The sequence below is a fragment of the Echiichthys vipera genome (genome assembly GCF_963691815.1).
Source record: "Echiichthys vipera genome assembly, chromosome: 22".
NCBI classification, from domain to species: Eukaryota; Metazoa; Chordata; class Actinopteri; order Perciformes; family Trachinidae; genus Echiichthys; species Echiichthys vipera.
The window spans coordinates 155,001-165,000 of record NC_139847.1 but is presented as its reverse complement, the minus strand read 5'-3'; the positions used below and the strand labels follow the sequence as shown (position 1 = coordinate 165,000).

Sequence of the window (10,000 nt, the reverse complement as noted above, 5' to 3'; positions counted from 1 at the left end):
ACACTTTAGCACACGTTTATGCTCCTAGAGGACTCTTTAGCACACGTTTATGCTCCTAGAGTTCACTTTAACACACGTTTATGCTCCTAGAGGACACTTTAACACACGTTTATGCTCCTAGAGGACACTTTAGCACATGTTTATGCTCCTAGAGGACACTTTAACACACGTTTATGCTCCTAGAGGACACTTTAGCACACGTTTATGCTCCTAGAGGACACTTTAACACACGTTTAGGCTCCTAGAGGACACTTTAACACACGTTTATGCTCCTAGAGGACACTTTAGCACACGTTTATGCTCCTAGAGGACACTTTAACACACGTTTATGCTCCTAGAGGACACTTTAGCACACGTTTATGCTCCTAGAGGACACTTTAACACACGTTCATGCTCCTAGAGGACACTTTAACACACGTTTATGCTCCTAGAGGACACTTTAACACACGTTTATGCTCCTAGAGGACACTTTAACACACGTTTATGCTCCTAGAGGACACTTTAACACACGTTCATGCTCCTAGAGGACACTTTAACACACGTTTATGCTCCTAGAGGACACTTTAACACACGTTTATGCTCCTAGAGGACACTTTAACACACGTTTATGCTCCTAGAGGACACTTTAACACACATTTATGCTCCTAGAGGACACTTTAACACACATTTATGCTCCTAGAGGACACTCAAACACACGTTTATGCTCCTAGAGGACACTTTAACACACGTTTATGCTCCTACACTTTAACACACGTTTATGCTCCTAGAGGACAATTTAACACACGTTTATGCTCCTAGAGGACACTCAAACACACGTTTATGCTCCTAGAGGACACTTTAACACACGTTTATGCTCCTACACTTTAACACACGTTTATGCTCCTAGAGGACAATTTAACACACGTTTATTAAATGTTGAACTGTGTCTTTAATATGACGTCAGCGTCCTCACAAGTATAGAAACACAAAGACAGTTTACACTCCAATCAAACTGTCTGCTTAATCCAGATTAACACACACACACACACACACACACACACACACACACACACACACACACACACAGACACACACACACACACACACACACACACACACACACACACACACAGACACACACACACACACACACACACACACACACACTCTCTCTCTCTCTCTGTGTCAGTGATGCTCTCTCGCCCTCTGTCATCATGTCTGAAGGTCACTCTCTCTTTTTATAATCCGCCCTGAGAGGAGCTCAGTGACACACACATCTATACATCTATATCTATGTTTACATCAACTCACAGCACACACACACACATCTATACATCTATATCTATGTTTACATCAACTCACAGCACACACATCTATACATCTATATCTATGTTTACATCAACTCACAGCACACACATCTATACATCTATATCTATGTTTACATCAACTCACAGCACACACATCTATACATCTAGATCTATGTTTACATCAACTCACAGCACACACATCTATACATCTATATCTATGTTTACATCAACTCACAGCACACACACACACATCTATACATCTATATCTATGTTTACATCAACTCACACACACATCTATACATGTATATCTATGTTTACATCAACTCACAGCACACACACATCTATACATCTATATCTATGTTTACATCAACTCACAGCACACACATCTATACATCTATATCTATGTTTACATCAACTCACAGCACACACACACACATCTATACATCTATATCTATGTTTACATCAACTCACACACACATCTATACATGTATATCTATGTTTACATCAACTCACAGCACACACACATCTATACATCTATATCTATGTTTACATCAACTCACACACACATCTATACATGTATATCTATGTTTACATCAACTCACAGCACACACACATCTATACATCTATATCTATGTTTACATCAACTCACAGCACACACACACATCTATACATCTATATCTATGTTTACATCAACTCACAGCGCACACACATCTATACATCTATATCTATGTTTACATCAACTCACAGCACACACACATCTATACATCTATATCTATGTTTACATCAACTCACAGCACACAAACACACATCTATACATCTATATCTATGTTTGGATCAACTCACAGCACACACATCTATACATCTATATCTATGATTACATCAACTCACAGCACACACACATCTATACATCTATATCTATGTTTACATCAACTCACAGCACATACACATCTATACATCTATATCTATGTTTACATCAACTCACAGCACACACATCTATACATCTATATCTATGTTTACATCAACTCACAGCACACACATCTATACATCTATATCTATGTTTACATCAACTCACAGTTACACACACATCTATACATCTATATCTATGTTTACATCAACTCACAGCACACACATCTATACATCTATATCTATGTTTACATCAACTCACAGTTACACACACATCTATACATCTATATCTATGTTTACATCAACTCACAGCACACACATCTATACATCTATATCTATGTTTACATCAACTCACAGCACACACACACATCTATACATCTATATCTATGTTTACATCAACTCACAGCGCACACACATCTATACATCTATATCTATGTTTACATCAACTCACAGCACACACACATCTATACATCTATATCTATGTTTACATCAACTCACAGCACACAAACACACATCTATACATCTATATCTATGTTTGGATCAACTCACAGCACACACATCTATACATCTATATCTATGATTACATCAACTCACAGCACACACACATCTATACATCTATATCTATGTTTACATCAACTCACAGCACATACACATCTATACATCTATATCTATGTTTACATCAACTCACAGCACACACATCTATACATCTATATCTATGTTTACATCAACTCACAGCACACACATCTATACATCTATATCTATGTTTACATCAACTCACAGTTACACACACATCTATACATCTATATCTATGTTTACATCAACTCACAGCACACACATCTATACATCTATATCTATGTTTACATCAACTCACAGTTACACACACATCTATACATCTATATCTATGTTTACATCAACTCACAGCACACACATCTATACATCTATATCTATGTTTACATCAACTCACAGTTACACACACATCTATACATCTATATCTATGTTTACATCAACTCACAGTTACACACACATCTATACATCTATATCTATGTTTACATCAACTCACAGCACACACATCTATACATCCGGATCAGTGTTGTATTAATATTGAACTGTATTTTTTACAGTGTAGTATTAATATTGAGCTGTATTTTTTTACAGTGTTGTATTAATATTTAACTGTATTTTTTACAGTGTAGTATTAATATTGAACTGTATTTTTTACAGTGTAGTATTAATATTGAGCTGTATTTTTTTACAGTGTTGTATTAATATTTAACTGTATTTTTTACAGTGTAGTATTAATATTTAACTGTATTTTTTACAGTAGTATTAATATTTAACTGTATTTTTTACAGTAGTATTAATATTTAACTGTATTTTTTACAGTTGTATTAATATTTAACTGTATTTTTTACAGTGTAGTATTAATATTTAACTGTATTTTTTAGTGTAGTATTAATATTTAACTGTATTTTTTACAGTGTTGTATTAATATTTAACTGTATTTTTTACAGTAGTATTAATATTTAACTGTATTTTTTAGTGTTGTATTAATATTTAACTGTATTTTTTACAGTGTAGTATTAATATTTAACTGTATTTTTTACAGTGTAGTATTAATATTTAACTGTATTTTTTACAGTGTAGTATTAATATTTAACTGTATTTTTTACAGTGTAGCATTAATATTTAACTGTATTTTTTACAGTGTAGTATTAATATTTAACTGTATTTTTTACAGTGTAGCATTAATATTTAACTGTATTTTTTACAGTGTAGTATTAATATTTAACTGTATTTTTTACAGTGTAGTATTAATATTTAACTGTATTTTTTACAGTGTTGTGTTAATATTTTAAAATCATCTCCGTCATTAATGCACTGATCACATAAAGCCGTGACAGCATCGCTGTTATTAATAATAATCATAATAATTATTAATATTATTAAATTTGAATGAGAAAGAAATCAAATCTGTTGTTGAATCAAAATGTCCGCGGGTTAATCCTCCGCCGACCCGAAACAACAACAACAACAGCAGCAGCAGTAACAACAACAGTAACAGTAACAGCAGCCATAATACTCATAATAACAACAACAATAATAACAATAATAATAACAATAATAACAATAATAACAACAATAATAATAATAACAATAATAATAACAATAATAACAACAATAATAATAATAATAATAATAATCATCATAACGCGTTTTCCAGGCACGGAACCGCGGGAGTAACCGTGGTAACGGGTCTCACCCCAGCTCGAGGCGGTCCGGCCCAGCAGCTCGTGAGTTCGCGGGTTCCAGAAGCTTTCCCGCCACGCGCCCGAGCCTTTGCGCTCCTCCTCTTTGGCTCCGGACATGATGGAGGTGAAGAAGAAGAGGGTGAAGATGGAGGTGAAGAAGAAGAGGGTGAAGATGGAGGTGAAGAAGAAGAAGAAGAGGGTGAAGATGGAGGTGAAGAAGAAGAAGAGGATGAAGATGGAGGAGCCTCCCGCCGCTGCCGCTGCCGCTGCTGCTCGGTTCTCCGTTCAGACCCGCGGGGCTCGATCCTGCGGCTCGGTGCGCACACGGACACGGACGCGGACACACAGACCGAGTCTCTGCGCTGCTCCCCCTCCTGCTGACACCATCTGACGTCACAGCGCCACAGGCCCCGCCCCCCGCAGCCCGTCTGTCTGAGTGATGACGTCCCAGTCCGTCGGTGCTCTGTGACGTCATCAGGGTCACGTGATTAACCCTGCTTTAATAAACAGAAGAAGAAGAAGAGGGAAATTCTTCTTCTGCGGATCTCAGGCTGTTCTTTCTCTGACACCGTTACGCCTGTACTGGACCGTAACCATAGCAACAGGGACACCTAAAGTGACCAGGACCAGGACCAGGAGCAGAACCAGGACCAGGAGCAGAACCAGGACCAGGACCAGGACCAGACCTGATCAGAACAGACCAGCTGATATAAGTATTATTGTGTGAATAAACAGACTCTGCTCCTGGTCCTGGTCCTGGTCCTGCTCCTGGTTCTGGTCCTGCTCCTGGTTCCGGTCCTGCTCCTGGTCCTGGTCCTGCTCCTGGTCCTGCTCCTGCTCCTGGTTCTGGTCCTGCTCCTGGTCCTGCTCCTGGTCCTGGTCCTGGTCCTCTGAGCTTCTCTCCTCTCTGTTTGTATCGTTCATGTCTCATCAACACGTCACTGATTCAGCTTCTTCCTGGAGTTGTTTGTGTTTTGTCGTCTCACAGGTCTCTGATGGTGGTGGTGGTGCCTGCTGCCCTGGTCCTGTGTGCAGGTCTCTGCTGATGGTGGTGGTGCCTGCTGCCCTGGTCCTGTGTGCAGGTCTCTGCTGATGGTGGTGGTGCCTGCTGCCCTGGTCCTGTGTGCAGGTCTCTGATGGTGGTGGTGCCTGCTGCCCTGGTCCTGTGTGCAGGTCTCTGATGGTGGTGGTGGTGCCTGCTGCCCTGGTCCTGTGTGCAGGTCTCTGCTGATGGTGGTGGTGCCTGCTGCCCTGGTCCTGTGTGCAGGTCTCTGATGGTGGTGGTGGTGCCTGCTGCCCTGGTCCTGTGTGCAGGTCTCTGATGGTGGTGGTGGTGCCTGCTGCCCTGGTCCTGTGTGCAGGTCTCTGCTGATGGTGGTGGTGCCTGCTGCCCTGGTCCTGTGTGCAGGTCTCTGATGGTGGTGGTGCCTGCTGCCCTGGTCCTGTGTGCAGGTCTCTGATGGTGGTGGTGGTGCCTGCTGCCCTGGTCCTGTGTGCAGGTCTCTGCTGATGGTGGTGGTGCCTGCTGCCCTGGTCCTGTGTGCAGGTCTCTGATGGTGGTGGTGGTGCCTGCTGCCCTGGTCCTGTGTGCAGGTCTCTGATGGTGGTGGTGGTGCCTGCTGCCCTGGTCCTGTGTGCAGGTCTCTGATGGTGGTGGTGGTGCCTGCTGCAGTGGTCCTGTGTGCAGGTCTCTGCTGATGGTGGTGGTGCCTGCTGCCCTGGTCCTGTGTGCAGGTCTCTGATGGTGGTGGTGGTGCCTGCTGCCCTGGTCCTGTGTGCAGGTCTCTGATGGTGGTGGTGGTGCCTGCTGCAGTGGTCCTTTGTGCAGGTCTTTACCTGCCCTGTAAAGGTCCTGAGATCACTTTGGTTTTGATTTGACATTTGTAAATAAAATTGAATTGAATCGAAGAGACCAGCAGGTTTAAGACTAGTCACAGTCTTTACCCTGGAGCGCCTCTGAACCAGGACCTGTCAGGACCAGTTAGGACCAGTTAGGACCTGTTAGGACCTGTCAGGACCTGTTAGGACCCGTTAGGACCTGTTAGGACCAGTTAGGACCTCTTAGGACCTGTCAGAACCTCTTAGGACCTGTCAGGACCTGTCAGGACCAGTTAGGACCAGTTAGGACCTGTTAGGACCTCTTAGGACCTGTCAGAACCTCTTAGGACCTGTCAGAACCTCTTAGGACCTGTCAGGACCAGTTAGGACCAGTTAGGACCTGTCAGGACCTCTTAGGACCTGTCAGGACCTCTAAGGACCTGCCAGGACCTCTAAGGACCTGCCAGGACCTGGCAGGACCAATTAGGACCTGTCAGGACCTGTCAGAACCTGTCAGGACCTGTCAGGACCAATTAGGACCTGTCAGAACCTCTTAGGACCTGTCAGGACCTGTCAGAACCTCTTAGGACCTGTCAGAACCTGTCAGAACCTGTCAGGACCTGTCAGGACCAGTTAGGACCTGTCAGGACCTGTCAGGACCTGTCAGGACCGGTCACAAACACACCGGGACAGACAACAGAGCAGTGGAGCTGATGATTATATTTTCTTTTACATGAACACATTTTAATAAACACGTTTTATTAAACATTTAAATAAACACGTTTGGTGACTGGAGCCGTGACTCAGAGCGTAGCCGCCGCTCACCGTCACTTCCTGTCAGTCGCTGCCTCTGAGAGCGTCGCACTTCCTGGTTCTTGTGTAAAGGGGGGACCAGGAGGGGAGCGGGAGTCGCTGTTATAAGGGGGCGGGGCTACCTCACATTTACAGTTACAGGTGGGTCCGTTCTCAGGACCCTCGTGTTGCTGCCCCATCAGAAGTGCACGTGTCCAGAGTGCGGCGTCTGTCCCGGGGGTCCGTCCTGGAGCAGGTTCCGGTCCAGCTGCCGGCTGATTGAGTAGTGCTGGACCAAAGACTCGTCGCTCCACTCGGTCCTGGACAGCAGCTGGTCCATGTGAGGCCCCAGCGTCCTGTGTGGGAGCGGGTAGGGACTGACGGGGTCCCGCTCCAGCAGGGACGGTCCAGGGGCTCGATGTGGCACATCAGGTCCATAAGGTGCACCCGTCAGTACGCAAGGGTCCCGGTCCAGGGCGCTCTGCTCACCCATCTGGTACAGCTGCTTTTTATGGATCGGAATGTGGTCCCGGTCCCGGTGGTCCAACTGAATATGGTACTGATGTTTCTTATGGTTCTGGATGTTGTCCTGGTCCTGGGGGTCCAACTGAGTATGGTACTGATGTTTCTTATGGTTCTGGATGTTGTCCTGGTCCTGGGGGTCCGACTGAGTATGGTACTGATGTTTCTTATGGTTCTGGATGTTGACCTGGTCCTGGGGGTCCAACTGAGCATGGTACTGATGTTTCTTATGGTTCTGGATGTTGTCCTGGTCCTGGGGGTCCAACTGAGCATGGTATTGATGTTTCTTATGGTTCTGGATGTTGTCCTGGTCCTGGGGGTCCAACTGAGCATGGTATTGATGTTTCTTATGGTTCTGGATGTTGTCCTGGTCCTGGGGGTCCAACTGAGTATGGTACTGATGTTTCTTATGACTGGCGGTCTGGTCCTTGCCCTCCTGGTAGTGCTGCTGCTGCTGCTGCTGCTGCTGCTGCTGCTGCTGCTGCTTCTTCTGGTTCTGGATCAGGTCTTGTTGTTCCTCGTTCTCCTGCAGGTCCATCTGGGCGTGGAACTGCTGCTTCTTCTGGCTCTGGATCTGGTTGTGGACCTGGTTCTTGATGTCTTTCCAGTGCCGCCCTCTGAGGACAGGCTCCAGGTCCAGACAGCGCTGACAGACCTCCTTTCCCGGTACCGATTGAACCAGCACATGGACTCCCAACTGTCTCCAGACCGCCTCCTTCTCTGCAGACGACCACGGGCGCCGCCGGACCTTCCTCTGAGCCACGGGGACTGAAAGACAGACAGAAAGGTGATGAGTCAACAGACAGATCCTGATTCAGGACTGGATTTCTGGGTCAGCTGAATCCAGAAGGACCCACCTGAGACAGGAGTCTGCAGCCTGGACTCTGGTGGAGGCACAGAGGTCAGCGGTTGCTCACTGGTCTGAGACAGAACTACAGACAAGCAGAGACAGACGCTGGCGTCAAACAGCTCCTGGACCCGTGACGTCCGTTCATACTTAAGAGTCGTCAGGTCTGAGACTCTGAGAGTGAGGAGCAACACGAGGCCGGAGCTCACGTGGCATCGCTGTGGCTCTGTGGTCAGAGTAACAGCAGCCTCTGAACCTGGTACCTGTGGTCAGGTCTAGGGTCAGGACTTACCCTCTGGTCCTGGGTCAGACTGCTCTGGACCGGACTCTTTACACTTCTCACTTCTGGATTGGACCGTTCGTTTCTTCAGCTTCGCTTCTTCTTCTGGAGCAGCTGCAAAAGGAAACAGAGCAGTCAGGGACCAGGGGAGTTCCTCTAGAGCCTGTCACCTGCGTCAGGACCAGGGGAGTTCCTCTAGAGCCTGTCACCTGCGTCAGGACCAGGGGAGTTCCTCTAGAGCCTGTCACCTGCGTCAGGACCAGGGGAGTTCCTCTAGAGCCTGTCACCTGCGTCAGGACCAGGGGAGTTCCTCTAGAGCCTGTCACCTGCGTCAGGACCAGGGGAGTTCCTCTAGAGCCTGTCACCTGCGTCAGGACCAGGGGAGTTCCTCTAGAGCCTGTCACCTGCGTCAGGACCAGGGGAGTTCCTCTAGAGCCTGTCACCTGCGTCAGGACCAGGGGAGTTCCTCTAGAGCCTGTCACCTGCGTCAGGACCAGGGGAGTTCCTCTAGAGCCTGTCACCTGTGTCAGGACCAGGGGAGTTCCTCTAGAGCCTGTCACCTGCGTCAGGACCAGGGGAGCTCCTCTAGAGCCTGTCACCTGCGTCAGGACCAGGGGAGCTCCTCTAGAGCCTGTCACCTGTGTCAGGACCAGGGTTCAGGTGTTACCTGCGTCAGGATCAGGTGTTACCTGCGTCAGGACCAGGGTTCAGGTGTTACCTGCGTCAGGATCAGGTGTTACCTGTGTCAGGATCAGGTGTTACCTGCGTCAGGGTTCAGGTGTTACCTGCGTCAGGATCAGGTGTTACCTGCGTCAGGGTTCAGGTGTTACCTGCGTCAGGACCAGGGTTCAGGTGTTACCTGCGTCAGGATCAGGTGTTACCTGCGTCAGGATCAGGTGTTACCTGCGTCAGGGTTCAGGAGCCCCAGGTTGTCCCACTCCTGCCCTAGGAGGTGGTAGAACTCGGTGGTCTTAGCTGCAGCCTCCCAGTCTCCGTCCTGCAGACTCTCTCCGATGGCGATTTCACAAACGGTCTTCAGCGTGGTCTTCACTGCCAGCGGAGGGCGGCTCCACCGGTACCCGCACGCCTTTCTGGCGGCGGCCAGTGCCAGGCTGAGGTGGCCCGGAGCCAGAAGGTCCTGGAGGGTCTGAACGCCAGAGTCCAGAGACTTCGCGGCGAGGAGGAATCTGCCGAGCTCCCTCAGCTTCTGACTCACGTAGTCGTACCTCCTCTGGCTGCCGTCTTGGTTCCCCATCAGCTTGTTTCCGTATTTACAGATCAACCAATCAGATTTGACCTGGAC

General features: G+C 46.8%; 2 protein-coding genes across 3 annotated transcripts in view; both read right to left on the bottom strand.

Annotated features, from left to right (window-relative positions):
* atp1b2a (ATPase Na+/K+ transporting subunit beta 2a) overlaps window positions 1-4,749 on the bottom strand; it is a 20,959-nt gene extending 16,210 nt beyond the window's left edge. Inside the window, exon 1 of one of the 2 annotated variants that reach the window (XM_083937184.1) lies at window positions 4,450-4,749. In XM_083937184.1, coding sequence (XP_083793310.1) covers window positions 4,450-4,555 — 106 coding nt within the window. In that variant the 5' untranslated portion in view covers window positions 4,556-4,749. The remainder of the gene's footprint in view (window positions 1-4,449) is intronic. The other variant, XM_083937185.1, reaches the window with a different exon arrangement.
* Window positions 4,750-7,006: 2,257 nt separating this feature from the next.
* LOC310964025 (uncharacterized protein) overlaps window positions 7,007-10,000 on the bottom strand; it is a 4,766-nt gene continuing 1,772 nt past the window's right edge. The window contains exons 4-7 of the mRNA XM_083937003.1: window positions 9,601-9,994; window positions 8,710-8,811; window positions 8,428-8,502; window positions 7,007-8,338 (exon numbers count right to left, since the gene is read on the bottom strand). Of these exons, the coding sequence (XP_083793129.1) occupies window positions 7,248-8,338; window positions 8,428-8,502; window positions 8,710-8,811; window positions 9,601-9,994 (1,662 nt within the window). The 3' untranslated portion in view covers window positions 7,007-7,247. The remainder of the gene's footprint in view (window positions 8,339-8,427; window positions 8,503-8,709; window positions 8,812-9,600; window positions 9,995-10,000) is intronic.